The 18,906-nt window shown below is 39.1% G+C and overlaps 1 protein-coding gene across 2 annotated transcripts in view; it reads left to right on the top strand.

Annotated features, from left to right (window-relative positions):
- The window catches only part of OGFOD3 (2-oxoglutarate and iron dependent oxygenase domain containing 3), a 52,340-nt gene that overhangs the window by 7,155 nt on the left and 26,279 nt on the right, over positions 1 to 18,906 (top strand). For both annotated transcript variants that reach the window (XM_076353704.1, XM_076353703.1), the window contains exons 3-6: positions 3,387 to 3,462; positions 4,429 to 4,471; positions 10,956 to 11,020; positions 11,593 to 11,649. In XM_076353704.1, the coding sequence (XP_076209819.1) occupies positions 3,387 to 3,462; positions 4,429 to 4,471; positions 10,956 to 11,020; positions 11,593 to 11,649 (241 nt within the window). The remainder of the gene's footprint in view (positions 1 to 3,386; positions 3,463 to 4,428; positions 4,472 to 10,955; positions 11,021 to 11,592; positions 11,650 to 18,906) is intronic.

Genomic DNA, 18,906 nt, shown 5'->3' with positions numbered 1-18,906 from the left:
GTTGCTCTTCAGCCTGGCATTCAGAAGTGAATAACTGATTTTAATCTGCCACTGCTGAATGTATGATGGAGCCTTTAAGGCACAGCAACATAAAATGTGTACGTTTTTGTTAGGGCAGACAAGAAATATTTTGCAGCGTTTGCTGGCTACTACTTGTTGCTTTTCAGAACTGCTAGGTCATGTGCTGCAATATATAGCATTTCTAATGCTTGCATTCTTATTGCAACATCTGTGGTGTTTAACTTGCAAATTGTTGGTTCCTGGAATTGAGATTGAAAAATGCAAGAATTCCCACAAAAACTGTGCCTAGCCGTTCTGGTTGCAGAGGGGATGTCTACAATGTGCCTGAAACATGGCACAGAAGCTCCCCCTCTCTCCACTCCCTCCCCTCCCAAATGTGTAACTTAGAACAACTTTCCGCCTATAAAGCCTTGTGGGTTTTTGTTCGTTTGAATTCTGTACTTTTGGGGCTGGTGCTGTATTGCAAAGTGTTGTTCTTTAATATGCAAAGCACTTTCGGGTTGTTGCCAGAATTTTTAATTTTTATGGTGCTTTTTTTTATATCAAGGCACTAGGGTTTCTGTTGAGTGGTATGTTTTGATTCTGCTCATTTCTTTAGCTCACAGGGTCAAGAGGAGAAAAGTGAGCTGGGGGAGCAGTGGTTCTGGTTCACTCTTGTTACAGTGCTGGGTTCTGTGCTGGCATTGATAAATGGATGCTTAAGAATGTAATCTCTAGCATTATTTTAGACTGCTAGTTTCCTAGGTCATCTTCAAATAACTTAGTGTGCACTTCCTGGAATCTGAATCGAGCCAATTTCAGTGAATTGTTGCTGGGTAGTCAGAAAACGCAATGAATTATCTGGGTTGTAATCCAGTTGGTTTCCTGTCAAGTGGGTTTCCTTTCTTGATCTGTGTTTAAACAGTCTGCTTGGTGTGGGTGCCTTTGACTTCGATTTAAACATATGTCAAACAAGGGACTTTTCTTTTCCCAAGCAAGGAAACAGTGTGTATAATTTGGTATGTTGTTGTCAGTACTCAGCCCGTTCACCCACACCTCTCTCTCTCATTGCTTCTTTCTCATTGCTTCTCTCTCTTCTTGAAACGCTGGTGTAATTAGAGGGCTATATCAGGGTATATCCAGTAAGATGGAGTGGAAATTCCTACAAAGCACTTGTGCTGTGGCAAAACTTCTCTTCCTGTCAGTCTGTGGTCATTGTTATCATTAGTTGCTTTTGATCAGCGCAGACTGATGCTTTTGACTTGCATGGGTGAATTGATTGATTTATTTCCAGGAGTTTTTCCCCCTGGCTCTCTTGTGTTCTGATGAACAAATAATCCTTGAAGAGGAGCTTAGTTCAGCAACAGTAAGTGTCTTGAGAGATATCAGAAAATACACTCATCCCAACTTCTCTGTGGCTTTACATCTATATATGGATCTTCCCCAGTAAAGTACCAAGTGTGATGTTGCAAGGTCTGTGGTGGCTCAGAATTGATCTTATTTCTTCTTCTTGCCTGAAGACTGTTGTGGACCAGACTTCTAATTTCATAAGAACTTTCATATATTCTTCACCTGGAACTCTTACTGCTGGCTTTTTTCCATGAGCTTTTAAAATTAAATGCTAGATTTCTTAGCAATGAATTTTAAGACTTTTATCGTATATGTCCAAGCTGTGTGCTTCAAGACACTTTTGTGCAAAGTCTCATATAAAAAGCTGCCTGTCAAGGCATATTTGTATAGACACTCCATACAGAATGTTATTTGCTTCCTTTTGACTCATGTGTTTGGGGGGGAGGGGATTGAGAAAATCTGAAATATGCTGCTTTTATTCTCCTGATAGTACAGTTGGAATGTTCAAGTTCACTGCTTTTTTATGTTACCATTGCTTTTCCAGTGACTTTCAGTGGACAAATATAATGGTTCTTAGTGCTTGACTACAGGAATCTCTGTTAATAAACTGCATGATTTAGGGTTGAATACTGAAACATAAGTTAAATTCAGTTCTGTGTGTTAATACATGGACCAGCGTGTATTGATACTACATAAAGATCCTATACCTGTTCAGGAACCCTTGTTATTAGTAGTGTCTTCTTTATGGCTTGAACTGTTTGTGTTCTAACCAATTTTTTCAGTTTTTCTTTGTCAAGTAGTGATTTCACTCCTGTCTGAGTGGCATTCTCTTTATTCTGTTATTATCATGGTGGTGCTCTGGTGTTATGTCCACTGCAGTCTGCGTCCAAGTATGTCTTGTCTTCTGCATCTCATTTTTCTCCAGGACAATTGAGTTTCTTTATCCTGTTGAGACTGTTTGGTTTTGGGACAGAACTCTTTTCATGTTGTGTATTGTACCTGAGAGTGGTGTGTACTGGACCTTTGTCTGAGTTGAAGACGTACTTGGACTGTAATAGAAAACATTTTGTATGTGGACATGGGTTATTAAGGGGGTTTAGTTGCTAGAGATCTTGGCTGATTTTGGAACTGTCAGCCTGAGATGGAAGGATCCATGTGGCACTGCTGAGCTTTCCAGTTCTTGCCCTGCCTGTCCGAAGGCTAGAATAGTGTGAGATGAAATCATCTAAGATCATCTTCCTTTCAGAGACCAGTTATATAAACAGGTACTTTTGTTTTCACTACTGCCCTTGGGAAGAAGGGGAAAAATCATTGGGTCTATCTGTCTTGCTGCATGTACATTGAGGTACAGATGCGTCTGATATCGCCTTACTAAAGGCCATCTTCTCTAGCTTGAAGTGGTAGAAGTGCAAAGGAACATCAGTAAGTCAATTTTAATCCCAAAGTTTGTAACAGACTTGTAAAGACTTGTAACAAACTTAAGGTTTCTAAGAATTATTTTCAGATCAACAGGAAAAGTAGTTTGTTTGTAAAGGCACAGCATTGCTGTGCATTTTGCTTAACCTAAGCACTGGAGGCTCTGGGTCATGCATGACAGCCCCATCTCCAGGGTCTGTGCTACTCTGAGCGTTGAGACTCATTCCTTTTAGATCATCTCCATTCTGTTGAATTGCATTATGGACATAGCAGGAAATAACTTGAAAGCTTAGTTGGTGCAATTGCCCTGAATTACACCAACCAGCCATAGCAGGGAAAGTGATGTAGCTTAGATGAGTCCTGGGGACTTGAATCTGTGCAGAAGCAACAGTGACGTTGGCCGGCTTGTTTTCTCTCTGATGATTGCCATGCAAAACACATCAAAATGGAGATGTAACTTTCTTGTAGTTTAAGCGATCTAAAACATTCTGAGATTGCCAATATCACTTCTGAATGTTGTGAATCTGAAAGGGGAGTAGGGGAATATTAATAGAGACTCGTTTTGAACCTTGTTTGAAAGATGATCTTTTTTTTTTTTTCTGTTCCTCTTTGTGTTCCAGGGTGCACTCCTAGAAAGTGTGGAAGAGGTGTGACCGATGCGGTAATCACAAGGGGAGAAGCTGAAAGAATCCGTAGGTAATTTTTCTTTTAGCTCTTTTACCTTTTATGAGCACTTACTTTAATGACAGCGTGTCAGTGTTAAAGGTGTAGCACGAAGCTCATTAGCTGAAGGAGGATGGGTTAAACTGGTTAAAACACTAAACTTCTTTTTTTTTAAGAGCCATTTTCTATTTTTGCTGTAGTGGAGGCAGTTCTCTTTCATGCAGAATCTGCCTAGCTCTGTGGGGCATGAGCGTTGTAGAGAAAAAAGGAAAATGAATTAAATACATTTTAAAGGCTTTTCACTTGGCCTTCTGTTCCATTTGGCCTTTAAAAACAGAACAAAACAATATAAGCCTCCTTTCAGCTGAGTCTCTTTCTGGGTAATTATGAGCTAGTGCTGACCCTATAGACCGCTATGAACACTAAGTGGTAAGTTTTAATCAAATAGTAGGGGACACTGTCAAGTTATGCAGTTAGAAGAGTTATCAGCCTCTTTGAGTGTGATTTGCACGTGATAATCATGTAAGTGGGGAATATCACTGTAACGCTCAAAGCGATATGCAGCTTGTGTGAGTGCTTCGTTCACTAGTCGGGCCGGCCACTCTGTGATTTCAAATTCATTTGGGCTCCTGATTTTGGTACAGCCTTTCTGCATTGTACGGGTTTATTTGTACTGCCCCTAAGAATCAAGATGTGGGTTTTTTTATGTTTAATCTTACTTGGCCAGAATGTTTTTGAAAGACAATGTTTTTGGGGGTGTTTTGGGGATTTATGGAAGGGGGCTACAAGCTCAGAAATGTTCTGCAACATAGATACTTATTTTCATGGCGGGCTGCAAGATTGTTTCAACTAAATGGCAGCTTCCCTTCTCAACTCAATCGGGTTATATCTGATGCATCAAATAACACTTCATGAAGAGTTACATGTTGTAAATAATGACATTAAAGGACAAAGTAACCAGACTTCAGTTCTCATCTGAGGTTATTGTTTTGCCTGCAGAATAGCAGAGAGGGGACTGTCCTTGGGAGGATCTGATGGAGGGGTGAGCAGTGTCCTGTTACTTTTTACATTCTTTTACTACAAGGCAAGATTATAAATGCATTTTTGGGGCGAGAGGAGATGGAGAATTTTTCCTTCTGTTCAGACTTGGAAAAGATTTGTTTGGAAAGTTATTTTATCTCCCATTAATACTTCTGCTAGCAGTATAATTTGTGACTTCTACAATACAGTTGACATATTTTTCTATTATTCGTTTTAGTTATTTTTATATATATATAATAGATATATTCTGTATTTTTATATATATCTAATTTAGTTATTATATAGTCTTTTCCATCTGGAAACAGTTACTATAGCAGAACTGCACAAGTTTGACTTCTGAAACTAAATTACAGTGGTTCACAGCATCACATAAAGATTGGTTTTGTGTAGTGACAAAAAATACCATGTAATGTCTTAAGTAGACCTTTGAAGAATATTCATTAAAAATGAAAACAAACCCACTTCTCTTTAACAAGCACATTTATTTTAATTTCTTTCCCCCTGTCTTTGTTCTCAGGATGTTTTTGTGTATGAACAGAAACTGTTTCTTGAGTGTTTGTAAACACGACCACTTCTTTAGGCCTCTGCTGAATAAGGGCATATATTAGCAGACAAGGAGAAAGGTTTCAATGGAAAAATAAGACTTTATCGTCCTTGTGATTGCTGAGAAAGACCTGCAAAAAATATAACCCGAGAAACTTAAGCAGTGGTGCCCATCTGAAACAATATATTTAAAAGATTTAACATTCTCTGTTCAGTTTTATCAGGATCCCTTGGATTTTTTTCGGTTCTGTGGTTGCATAATTTGCCACCTTGCCTAGATTACTCTGCCTGTTGGGACCTACGGCTTAACTCCTGTCACTGGTGCTGTCAAGTGGGTTTCCTATCCTGTTCTTTCGGCACCTACATGTGATTTTTCATTAGACTTCCACAAAGAGGGATTAGAAGGGCAGTGTATAACACAGCTTAATGGATGTGGACCACAGAAAGCTACTGTCCAGCTGGGGGTCAGGGAACGGGGGAAACTGAGACCGAGAAAGCTTGGAAGAGACATGAGGGGAGGTGAACTTGCTGCCCAATGCACAGAGCTGGGGCAGGGGTCCTGAGCTGGCTTACTTGGCCGACAAGCCAGAGTATCAGACAGATATAAACCCATCATCTACATCATTTTGGAAGCATCATTGTGAGGTTTTCTTTTTAAAGGGGAGGGAAATGGGAGGAGGGGGAAAGAAGGTTCTATTGCTGCAATAAAATAAGTCTGTTAAGAAATCTGATGTCTATTGAGAATTCTGGGCTCTGATCCAAGCCTTCTCACATTTCTCATAATCTGTAAATGTGAAAAAGTTATTGCATGCTGTTACTCCGTAGGGAAAGGTGCAAGAAGAAAGTTGTGTAGTATTGCATTGAGGCCTTATCCAAAATAGTGCATAAACACTGAAAGATGCTAAAAACAAGAGCTGACCAGTGTTTCTGGGAGATCGTGTTTAGGAGAAGCCTTTAAATACAGTCTCTTTACCTAGTTTCTTTTATGCCTCTTTGTTCCCTGTTCTGCCGTTTTCCTCTTCAATGTGCATGCTTGTATTCCCTGTGTCATGGAGTGAATCTTTTCCCAGTAGTGCTATCTTGGCTCCCAGATATTATTAAATACTGACGGGATGTGTGGTGATGATGTATAGATGAAACTGTCTTTCTTCATTTGGGCCTTTTATCCTCTTTTCAAATCTCTTATCTACATAGCATACAAAACGTTTCAAGTCTTACTTCATACAGCTACTTTTCCTGTATGCCTCTCAAGCTTCACGGCTGTGGGATTAGGTCTGGCTTGTTGCTTTAAATTTCTTAGGCTTTAGAGTGTTTGGATAATTCTGTCCAATTATGTCTGTTGTTCTAAGACTAATTAGTTCCTTAAAAATTCCTTAAATAACTCCTTGTTTCTGTTTAATTCTTTTTAATTCTTTCTTTAGCCACTTTGAACTCTCCACTATTCCAAATAAAACTTCTTCAGATTTCTACTGGGATGCAGACTGCTTCATTCTCTCTGATTTCCTCTTAACCCCTTTTTAAGCAACATGTCTGATTTTTGTGTGTGTGTGATACTTCTTATATTTTGAATTCACAGAATTGGATATGTGTCTGTGTGTCTGGGTATAACTTAATAATTTAAAGACCTAAACTTGCAGTTTGTGACACTTTCAATTCTCTCCTTCCTTTGTTTGCTGCCCTTTCTGCTTCCTTGGAGGACTGAAGTGTAGCACAAAAACTTGTTTCCCTTTCCATCCTTTTGTGCTGAGAAAGTCCTGGCAAACATCTGAATTATTGAAATCTCCCAGGAGTCATGCCCCAGTTGTCATGCTGAGCTTGCTTTCTTATCTTCCTTTGTAATTTTTCCTAGATTTATTTTTATTTACACACACACACAGAGCGAGGCTAGAAGAGGCCATTGTAATCTTCTACTCTAACTTTCAACAGAATCCAAACAGGAGCATCTTCTCCACCAGTATGCTGCTTTCCCTTGTATGTCTCTGTCTCTGTAAAATAGTTTTATGCTCTGTTCCTTATTCACAGAACGTGAATTGCATTAGTTCTCTTGATGTTTGCCTCAGCTTAGGTTTTTTCTTCTTTATAAAGATAATGACATTTCCCTTTCTTCCCTACCTAATATTTTCTTGCATGCTACCCCTGCTTGCGTTACCACTTTAGTCATGACTCATTCATTCACGTCTTTGTAGATGCTACCGTCACATCATCTCTCCAGTGTAAATGAAATGACTCATTTACTATCGGATCTACTGGCATTTATTTAGAAGCCCCAGAAAAGAAATCCCTTGATGCAGCTGGTCAGCTGCAGTCTGTTTCCTATGTTGCAGCAAAACTGGCAGGAGTAGCCACCTAGACCTCCCTTTTGCAGGGGAAAATTAAATTTCTTAATCACTGGGAGAAGCAAACAATCTGCGTAGCTGTGATGCCAAACAAGGGTTTCTGATGTAGGCCCACCGACCCATGCATAGAACAGTGTTTCTGCAGACAATACCCCTCCTTATTCTGCTTTCTGCCCTCCCAACCGAACTCTGACGTCCTCAGAACATCAGCTCTGCATTTTCCAGGGAGAAGATAAAGCCTCTGCATAATACTTGTCCTATCTCCTACCTCTACTGCAGGCTGCATAGTTTTCTTCCTTCATGATTAGCCTCCAGATAGCACTTAGGAAACACATACTTGTGAGGAGTGAAAGACATACTTGGCAGTGTGTCTTTCACTTTACTTAGAGCTGCGTGTTGGTTGATTATCTGGACTTAACTCTAGGAAGCTGGAGAGGAACTGGTTGTGTCTGATCTATATCTAGTGTAAACTTGTACTGGACACCATAGCCAAATATTGTATTTAATTTCCACAGTAATAACCTGTGACTCCAGCTATCGGAGTGATGTATAAATTAGATTGGTTACACTTGTGTCTCCTAATTAATCAGCGTAACTTTTAAGAGGCATTGCCTTAAGAATGTAACCCTGGCCCCGCTACTCTCAAGATTCAAGTAGGGAAGGGTATTTAAATGTGGTAGTGTTTTGAGAGTCTGTATAAGACTGCCTGCAGTGACAGCCAGTTTGATGCTGCCCAGGAATTGGTGGCCATGTAGAACCTCCATTGCTCTTCCCCTCTTCTCAGCTTGAGTGTGTGAGCGTTCCCACAGGAGGAGTGAGGAAGGTTTTTTGAGCTCTGCCAGCTTCTCTGCAGACAAGCAGAAAAAAGTTTTGCATTTTTCTCTCTTGGGCAGTTTGTCTGCAGTTTTCGTTAAAAATCTCACTTAAAACTTTTTAAGGGTGGAGGAAGAAGGTGGAATTGCTGTAGAAGTGAATGTATATTTAATGGTTGGCAATCCCTTTTAGTGAGGACCAAAGGCAGGGCCTTTGCTTTGCAAGATGGGGAAATTGATCCTTTTTGCCATATGCTGAGAAACGGTGATTACTTGCATGTTCTTTTTGAATCCTTTTAGGAGTGAGAGGGCGGAGAATGTGGGGCTAACAGTACTGAAGGTCCAAAAGAACATATACTTGTGCTTTATTTTTTTTAAAGGAAGTTCAATTTCCTTTCTATAGAAGTTCTGTGAACCAGGATATTGGGGTAGTTCTGTTAAACAATCTCTCGGAAATAGGGGTGTGGGTATGTGTGTGTGCAGTGTTCCTGCCGTCTTTAGATAAACTTTGTAGAGCTTTCAGCCTGGGAACACTGACCTGAATTGCAGGCTGACCCTTGATGAGATAGCTGAACTTGAAGTAACGGTGTTGACACAGGCTTACACCAAGGTATTCTTCTCAGTGTAGGAAATGATGCTGAAAATGTTCTGAAATGGCAGAGGCCAAAATAAATGTGTTTCAGTTTCTTTCCAAGGTAGCTGTTAAACAAATAGCTCTGTGCTCATGTTTATCAAGTCCCTGTCTATGTTTGGCATTCAGTTGTTTTCCTCTGTCTGAAACAACCCTGAAGAATATTCTTTCTTTTTCAGATTCCCTTTTCAGTCCTCTTCATCTGGCTTTTCTAGGCTTTATATCGTAGCTATTATCTTTTCAGCTATGAATACCTACAGTTCTTGGGGGCGTCTTTTATTGATTCATTTGGTCATTTTGGATCTTTGCAACTGTAATCATCTGGTGCTTGAAGAGTGAGAAGGAATGTGTACTTTGGAAAGCATGTTGAAAGTATTTGAAAGGCAATTTGTTTTTAAATTAAATTCATCTTTTCAGATGTGTCCTGCTACTTCTCCTTATAATCTACTTTAGCATGATCACGAGCATATTTTTGAAGCTACATGGGAACAGTTTTACTTCTGGCTGTAGCTTAGATTGCTGTACAGAACCAGAAACCAATACATGAAAATATTTTATTTCTGAAGCTTGAGTAAAGCTTATTAGGAGAGCTGCTCTTGCATGAGTGTGAGATTACTTGTTTCCGTAACAGTCCTCTGAAGCTTTTGGAGAATTTCTGTGGGAAGGGGAGGTCTGAAAACTCATGCTATGTCCACTTGAATAGCTCGTTACTTTATATATTTTTAAAGCTTTGTTCAGGGGTAAGTAAAATGATTTGGGTAGGTTTATTAAAAGAAGGTTGTTACTGTCCCTTTTAAAAGGAGACTTTAGTGGCGTTCCCCTGATTCAGCTCTGAAGCTCAGAGCAATTGAGCCTGCAGCAATTTTCTTTTGCTGAGAGATTGCCATGGGTGCCTTCCTCCAACATGATCCAGAGAAGGAGGGAGAAAAATGCTTTGAGACTAGGGGTGAACGTGAAGCTGTGTTGCTAGCCTGGCATTGCAGCTCTGACACGTCTGTGCGCTGATGATTTGCTGCTGCTCATTCACCAGCCTGTCTGTGTTTGGGTAGAGATATAAAGTGGCTTCAAACAGTACTGTCCCAGTCATGCCCGGAAATTCTTGTTGCTGGTAAGATGGAAGTTATCATTCTTTCCAGGCAGCTCACCTAGCGGTATTATTATTATTTGGATTTTGTTAGCATAATGTGAATGGTATGTGGTGCATCAAGAAATGCCAAATTCCAAGATGAGTGCTTTTGCCCGGATATTGTATATCAAAGATGTCATTACTTTGGTGCCGGGCAGGTTAATTAACTGTTGCTACTTGATATTTCCAGTATAAAAAAATAAGACTGCTACTAAGCGGTCATATTTTTAAATACTGTTTAACTGATGCAAAACAAACATGTATTTTGCGGACAGCAAGGGACATACAAAAGTGTACTTCATTCAATTTAGAGAAATAATTTAGAATCCTGAGAGGTAGCTCTCTATCCTGGCAAATCTGAATACTAATCTTTTTAGCTTGGTCTGGAGCCCAGCAGAAGTGTTTTGCTTGAATTGGATGAAGAAATGGATTGAATTTTCATATGTAAAAACTTTTCAGTCTTTGGTTTTCTTTTACAGTGGTTTAGAAATTGGGGAAAAGAAAGTTTGGCTCTAGTAAGCCTTAGAATTATAATTCTTTTAAACAGACTTTTATGGCCGTATTAAATATGAGAAGCATACAGAAACTCATGGTGAAGGAGAAGTTTTAATAACAAATGTTGGGCAAGATAAATATTAGTGCTGCTATTTGAGCACTTCACAAATATTGGAAAATTAGTCATCTTTGTGTGGAAGGGAAATGTCTTCAAGAAGGGATCCAGGAACGCAGTGTCTTACCCCTAGCCCATGGAGGAAGACTCCGGCAATTCTGTATGTCAGATTTGAATCTCGGGAATAGCAGTCCTGTGCTTTATTCATAGTCCCTTAATCTTTTGTGCATCTGTACAGCAAGCTGAGGGAGGTTTGTAGTTGTAAAGTAAGCATTAGTATTGTGAACTCAAATGCTAGAAACTAATATTTTTACTTGGGAGGCTGTGGAAAGTGAGAGCCAACTTGGGACAGTTATTAAAGGTCACAGTTAAATAATGATAAAACCTTTTCATGCTCTTTTTCCTACTTTTTTGTTTCCTTTCCCAGGCATCGATTTTGGACTTGCATTCTGGAGCTCTTTCACTGGGGAAGCATTTTGTTAATCTGTACAGGTAAAATGGGACTGTGGCTTGCTGCCTCTCTTGTTAGCCTACACTTCAGTGCTCATTGCCTTTTCAAATTTCTCAAGCCCTGTGGGCTGGGGTTAGTAATGACAAACTGTAGAAGTTGGTTAGATTCACCACAGTTTCCATGACCAGTTAAAAACCTTTTGTGCCGTGAAAAATGATCTTTTGTTGAACTGGGGTCTTTGAAAGCTCCCATTACCTTTATTTTCAGAGTTGTTCTTGCACCGGTAAATAATAGTATTTTTTCACAGTTATAGTCTAGTTTGTCAGCAGTGGAAGAAATTAAGTAGTCTGAACTCGTAACAACTTGAATCCATGTGCTTGTTTCATTATGTGGGAGGGGACTCTTTTCACGCCTGGGGAATTCCATTATCAGTTGCTGCACCTTGATCCTCTAATCTTTTAACATTTAATCTTAGAGCAATGCTTTGGCAACATCACACTCAAGCATTTGTAGGATTTCTTTGTGTTGTGTTTTCTTTTATTGATTGTGGGTAAAGCACAGGTGGCAGTCTGACTCAGCAACTCCTGTTTTAGACTGTTGTTTAATTTTTCAGGTACTTTGGGGACAAAATTCAAGACATCTTCACAGAAGAGGATTTTGCATTATATCGGTAAAGATTTTCAATAACTGCTGAATGAACCACAAAATGTAACTTTATGGTTTTTTTGTAGAGTGCAGGTTGGGAGGGAATTGTCCTTTGGATTCAGACATACAATTGAATTTGCAGCTCAAAATAGTAATTTCTGTGAGAATTAAGGTGCCTTGAGGAAAATAAGTGAAAGGACCTTTTGGTGACTACCTGATAAATAACATCTGCTGCTTTGAACTTAGCTGCATTACCAATGTCAGGACAGTATTGGTGGTGTCAGTGTAATCAGAATGATGGCAGCACCACACATTTCCCTTTCTGCATAAGGGGTTGACCTGCAGGCAAGGAGAGCTGCTTCATCCGAGTTCTGTGGTTATTTGCTGGAACTTTATAGCTGGGATGTAAAATCCTTTAGCGTTAACTCTTATTTCACACATGTTATCCAAGAGGTGTTGTGTTAGATGATAAAGACAATCCTATGCTATTATTACATTAGGAATTTGGGTTTTTTTGGGTGAAGTGTAGCAAAACATTAAAAATGGTAAAGCAGGAAGTGGAAAGATTTCAAATTACTACTGTTCTGGCTAGAGAAGCAGAGCATACTTTCCCCCTAAGAAGCCAGAATATGAAATAGCGCTATAATGTAATAGCTTTGGCATCTGATGCTTTTAGCTTTCCTGTAGACCTGCTCATATACTTAACAAAGACAACAAACGTAAGGAGTTCCATGTGTCTGTGAAGGTGTGTGGCCAAAGCTTAGGAACAAGCATTCTTTGTTGACTAGACACAATAAATCTTTAGTTACGCATTTCCGTTGCTTTCTCATAATTCAGAATGTACCTGGCTTGAACATTTTAACTCTTTTTGTCTTTTTCCTTGCCTTTGTGAAGGACTATGACCTCCCTCTAGTGGTGACGATAGTGTTAAGTAGCCAAATAGGTTTATTATTTTTATTAGTATAGTAATTTTATTTGTCTTAAAATATTAACGACTTAAAGCTTATTTCTATTCGACAACTATTTTAGATACTACTGTCTTCATAGATAAACTTCTTTAAAATGTGTTTACTTCTGCTCCCAAAATCACAAAACCCAGACACTTCCTTGATTATTATTGAACTTTGACTGTATAAAGAAAATATATAGCCTCACCAAGGTAGTGGGGAATATTTTGAAAATAGTCTTTGTTTTGTCTTCCATTCTGTAGAAGATCAAAGAATCTGTAGAAATAACAGGAGTATAAGGAGGGGGTGTCTTATTAAAAAATATTTCTGTTTCACATTACCAGAAACATTCAGTTTTTCAATAATTTTTATGAATTTCTGATCCTTACACTGTGAGATGAGACAGCTGCTGGGCAATATCAATATTCCATTGGTATTTCATGCCAATATAGGGGATGTTTCAGTCTGCTGGATACAAATCTAATACAAAATGTATTATTAAATGCTTCTGTTCATATTAATGGCAGTGCTTTAACATGGGCTGTATGTGGTACCTTATGTCCTTAATAAATGATTTTATGCTATTCTTGGGAGCACTTATCTTCATTACTTTCACTTACCTACCAAGGTCAGTTTAAAAATACACTCTTGAGAGAAATAACTAAATGTAATTCATGTCTAAGTATTACTGATTGCAACAATAACAAATCTGAGTAAGCATTCTGAGCCAGGAGGCTGGTTTCTAAACTGTCTCTGTCAAAATTATGTTGCTTCAGAATCAATTATGGTTTCTAGGCTGATGCTTTAACCACCATCTGCCAAGCATATTACAGCAATTCCTCTTGTTTCACATAATAGATGAATCTTTATCCAGAAGAGAGACCTTTAAATCTGGATGCTTGGTTTAAGGGTTGTGACTTCAGCAGAAAATGGCATTATCAAAGATTTATTCCAAAAATCTTATTAAGGTAGAGGCATTGAAAGAGCAGAGGAAGAGCTGATAGTTTGCTTTCTCCCTTTATTCGTTCTGCATGTGTGATTTCTGTTAAAACTTTCTGGCTGTAGAAGAGCATTGCTCTGTCTGCTTCTACTGCCTTTGGTGCTTTTCACTGGGAACAGCGCGGAGATGCTGACAAGTGGGCTAGAGAAGTTGTGTAGTTTTGCAAAGCTTTGAGTGTTCCTGTCACCGTACTTGAATCACACTTTGCAGTGACTCCTAACAGTGCATTTTTTTTCTGGTCTGGCAGAGCTTGTATCTTACAGAAACTTTTCTGTGGCACTTGTAGTTCTTTTACTTGGTCCTTTGTGCTGCTGCTGCTACATTAAGCTGGCAACTTTGCAATCTAGTGAACATCCTTTCTCTTAAGTTGTATGTTCCTTAGACTTCTAGCTACTTCATTGGCTTTTTTTTTTTCTTCTCTTCCTCATCACCCTGACTCCAAAATAGATTTCAGTAACTGCTTTTATAGAAGGTGGTCATATGCTCTTTTCAGGGAGTCCTATTCTGCCTTTCCCTGAGTCTGGTCTGTGCATTTTGATATTATCCAGTGAGTCAGTGCAAATGTACAAGGACTGCTGCTGATAAATTCTGGGAGAGATTAATTTGTTACTTATATTGTTGACTGGGTGCTGTACTCGTATATTTATTGCCATAGCAGAGCTCTGTTTAGTGCATCTGATCAGAGCCAGGGTACACCCTAAGCAGTTTGAATGATAGAATAGTTGCTGTGTTTATGAAAATGAATGCTTACGTTCTCCAGCATAAAGAAGTATTTTCTTTGTAGGTGTAGTACACCGGAGCTCTCCCAGCAGTTTTTGATATATGGGGGACATGGAGGAAAAAGTATGAAGAATGAGTGGGCCAGGATCAAGAAGGGAGGGGAGACTCCTGCTTCTTCTGGGTGCATATGAGAAGTGGCTGAGGGAACAATATGGCTCTTACTGTACTGGATCCAAGGTAGCCAGAATTTCTGGGCTCATTCATTGCTTCCTTGATAGCACCTTCTAAGCTGAAATTTGGCTTATCTTGTCATGTGATTTACACATGAAGTACAACGTGTTTGTCCTTAAGTATTTTACCAATAGACTATATAGGCTGTGTCTGGAATAGCAGGGAAGGGAATGGAAAGGAAAACTTGCAGTCATGGTATTGATAAATGTTGAAATGGCCAGGTCAGTGGAAAGCAGGCTGTACAGAAGAGTTTTTATAGGCTAAAAAGTGACTTTATACTATTTTTGAAAACAGCTACATGCTGTATTTGGCATGCTACTGGGCACGGGATGAGCTGAGGTACACAGATGCCTGTGTTCAGATACATGCTTTACAGGATTCTAGGGAACACTTTGATCTCTGAAAGAAGTCATGCCTTTACTCCTACTGCAAGGTAAACATTTGATTCCCATGTATAGTGTTCAATTTGCTATTGCAAAGAGGGACACGAGATACCTTATGGAGTTTAAAGCGGAGTTCATGTTTGCACTGACAAGTTTGTCAACCTGTTGATGACTCCCGCAGTGGGGTAGATATGATGATGTGGAACGAAGGGCAACCAAGATTATCACAAAGCACCCTGCAAAATGTATCTCCTGCAGCACACAGTTATCTTTGCTTTTGGCACCAAACTTGTAAATGGATGTTTTTTACACATTCTTACATCAGCTACAAGCTAAGATCTCCTTGTCATTAGTTACAATAGTGCAATGCAGTGTTTTCTAGTAAGATCAGTGTTCTGCACCTTAATTCCCCCCCACCCCCTACATTAAGCATTAAGTTCTTTTATACTTTATGTGGCTTTCTTAAACTTATTTTGAACTGCAGCCACTTATATATGACAAAGTGAGAAGTCCTGGTTGTTATGCACGTGCATTGAGAAACAGTCTTCCCTTGCATATTTTCCATTTTCTTCTCTAGGTTATAGTGCCTATGTATTTGATTTGACGGATGCCGCATTATTAGAAAGTAGGTATTAAACACTATCTCTGTGTAGAAATAATATCTATGTGCTGGCTCAACTAGGAATTTCATGGAGTTTCTGTAGCTTTCGAGCAGTATGATACGTACTCAAGCAAGAAAAAGCATTTAGGCACTCAAAAGTATTGCTCTTTGGAGCTTGTTTCCAGCAAATCTTTGCCATACAGGTTATTCAAACATCAGTGGAAATCTGCCGTGTATTCATGACTGATATGCCTTTTTTTAGCTTTTCTTGTTGATTCTCTATAATTGGGTTATTTATTGCAGTGCATTACAGTGCAATAAATGTTGTGCATATTTGTAGGCACAGTGTTTCCAGTTTAATAGTTAGTATTAAATATAATCTGCTTGGGCATTTGTTGGAGGTGTATCAGATGACACTTTGTGTATCAGGATAGTATTTCATGCTTAAAAATTTAAGAGCATCCACAGGATGTGAAGAAACAGGGAGGCTGAGATGGCCTGTCACTCTTTGTTCCATTACATGTTACATAGGTTTCTGTTGTACCTCTTAAATTCAAGCCTGAACTTTGGGAATACCCAATTTACAGCAATGTAGATTACATGTATTTTTTGTCATGTGTGTATACTGGGGAAGAAAAAAATCCAGTCTTGAGTATTTCCTTTCTGTCCCTACCATTTCTCTTTAGAAAGGTCATTCTGTGAAGGGCTTTTCTTATGAGCAAAGCTTGCTGGAAAGGGGTCTTGTTTCCAGTGACCGGTACATGAGTTTGGGTTACTTTGCTTGTTTTTTCTGTGTTAGATTTGGAGTTCATTGAAATTAATAAATGACGTCCTACTGAGTTCAGCATGTGCTGGATTAGGCCCTAAAAAAATAATTTGGTTGTTCCCCAGTTCTCACAAATATGTCTAAGAGAGCACTGAAGGCAAACTAGAAGATTAAGTGTCCCCTCCCCCTGAGACTTAACTTTTTTATGACTTTGCAGCCTGCACATCAACTTTTTATTATAGGCAAGTTAACCCCTCTTGCTCATTGAGCTCTGGTGTGAATAGTCAGTATTCTTTTGCCTGTTAACCTCCTTCTTGAAGGAAGGCTGTTGCTGTAAACTTGCTCCCTGGACATGTGATATCATGGTGTGTCTGTATTATGTGTTAACGCAGCTGTAAGTGCAAAGGGTAAATACCTGTTGTTTGAAGTCTAGTCCAAGATCCATTACAAGCAGTGGGGCTTTTTCATAGTTTACCATTTCTTTTGTTGAACGGCAAATTATTTATGTGCATAAAGTTCGTGTTAGTCTGCTACATATGCCGTGATTGTCTTGATTAAGTTTTTGAGTGATGCTGTGGTATGTTGGATGACAGCTCACAGGGAAGCAAAAGGCAGGAGCACACAAGTCAATGGAAGAAATGCAAGGTTGGCACCTCTTGTCGCCTCGTGCACTTGAAGAAGCTACTGTGATTAAAAGTAATACTTGAAGCCAATAGCGCACAGGGAAATAAGGGGCCAGCAGTATGCTTCCACACCCAAAAACCAGCTACCTGGGTCAGCTGAAGGCAGCTGCTTCCTTGAGACCAGGATAGCACCTAAAGTCATGCTTCTAGACCTGTCACCTCAACTGCTTCATTACTATTCACTACTTCCCGTGCCTATTTGATTTATAAACAGGAAAAAACAAACTTATCTTCTGAAAAATATGCTTATTTTCTCTTTGCAGCATACTTAAACTGTTGAGTTTTTCCTTTTCTTTTGATGACCCATTGGCTGGTCCAAACCAGGTAGACTTTTGGTTGCTGTTTTTGTCTACCAGGAAGAGTTGAGTAGAGCTTTGCTTCCTGCTTGGTTTGTAAAACATGCAGTCTTGCCCAAAAGCCATTGCACGTAAATCTCAAAGAGGAGTGAAGCTTTAACGGAGCCTTATAAACACCAGACAGCAAATCTTAATAGAAAGCTTTTAAAAGTGGGAAAGGAATCAGCCTGCAAGAGGAAGCAGTACTACTTAGAGAGCAATACAACTACTGGAGATTTAAAATTATGTCAAGACTGTGGCCTAACTACTTCTGAGTAGATACATTCCAGCTGGCTGATGCAACTGGCCACCTGGTGTCAGAGCCAGGGAATATGCTGCTGTAGTATTTGTGGGTTAGGCTATTAATTTTTGTGTTGGGTTGTTCAAAGTGCCAGCTGCCCTCAATTCATGATGAAGTGAAATGAGTAATTACATTTAATGCTTTTTGGGAAGCATAAGGCAGCCTCTGCTGAAGTCCTACTTCTTGGAAAGAAAACAGACAGAAAGATCAGGCTCCCACAGGCATGAGAGGAAGGACCTGTAGATCCTTTCCTGATGTCAGTTTTACAAACTCTACCACTGTGTAGCTCTCAACTTGAAACCTCAGTTCATGCAGCCATGTAAGTACCTGAAAATCTCAGCTCTAACTTCATTTAATGGTTTTGATATTTCACATGTAGAATAGCTTGAATTGACCCCTAAAGCTTAGACTACTGAAAATGTAAAGTGAAACAGGTTAAAAATCAAATCTTTATGTGTTTTTTATTTTTATTTTTGGTGAGGGACAAGATGTGAACGGAATGAATATTTAGGATTTTTTTAGTACTTGTGGAAATAGTTTTTAAGAGGTGACTTTCACAGTCTAATACTGGAGCTCTCGTTTTAGTTCTGTCACTTCTTTTTAGCCACTGTTTAAGTTCCCTAGATAAATACTTGGGAAAAACTTTCTTGAAAATTATGCTGAAGTTCAGTACTACCCAGTGGAGAAATAAATGTCTGATGCAGGAAAGATGCAAAACTACTAATGTAATTCCATGCACAACTTCAGAAGTGTGTTTACTCAGAGTATCTTGTTTGTGTGCTGCTTTTGAAGCACTTAGGAAGGAAGAAAAGGAAGACTAATATAATAGCTAAGAATGTGTTAAAATTGGGAGAAAACAATATAAAGATTTTAAGAAGCATAGAGGATTACATTTAAAAAACCCCTAATGTTTTCATTTCATCTCATTGTGTTATTGCATTCTTTGCTGTTTTTTAAATTTCCTCAAAGTTAAATACGTACTAGCTGTATGTGTTTACTGGTGGGATTTGCCAGTGGTATTCCTCATTAATCACAAATCTCTTCTCTTTAAAAGCGGCATTGACTGCACTAAGGCTGGCAGTTCTAGAAGGCCCTGTTCTAGCCCTGTATGCAGTGATATCTGTCCTGAAAGATGGATGCTGCTATATAAGCAGTTCTGTATAGTAACGCATACGTGATTCTTAGTCTTCGTAATCTTAAAAATAGAAATCCTGTTCTTTTCTTCCTGTCTCCCAAGAAACACAGGAATAGCCACGGTAGAAATAGTTTGGTTGAATCTTTAAAAATAGTTGGGAAAGACATCTTGCATTCATTT

Source organism: Aptenodytes patagonicus, chromosome 16 (genome assembly GCF_965638725.1).
Source record: "Aptenodytes patagonicus chromosome 16, bAptPat1.pri.cur, whole genome shotgun sequence".
NCBI lineage: Eukaryota > Metazoa > Chordata > Aves > Sphenisciformes > Spheniscidae > Aptenodytes > Aptenodytes patagonicus.
Note: the sequence above shows the minus strand (reverse complement) of the source record. Positions and strands in the feature narration are given on the sequence as shown.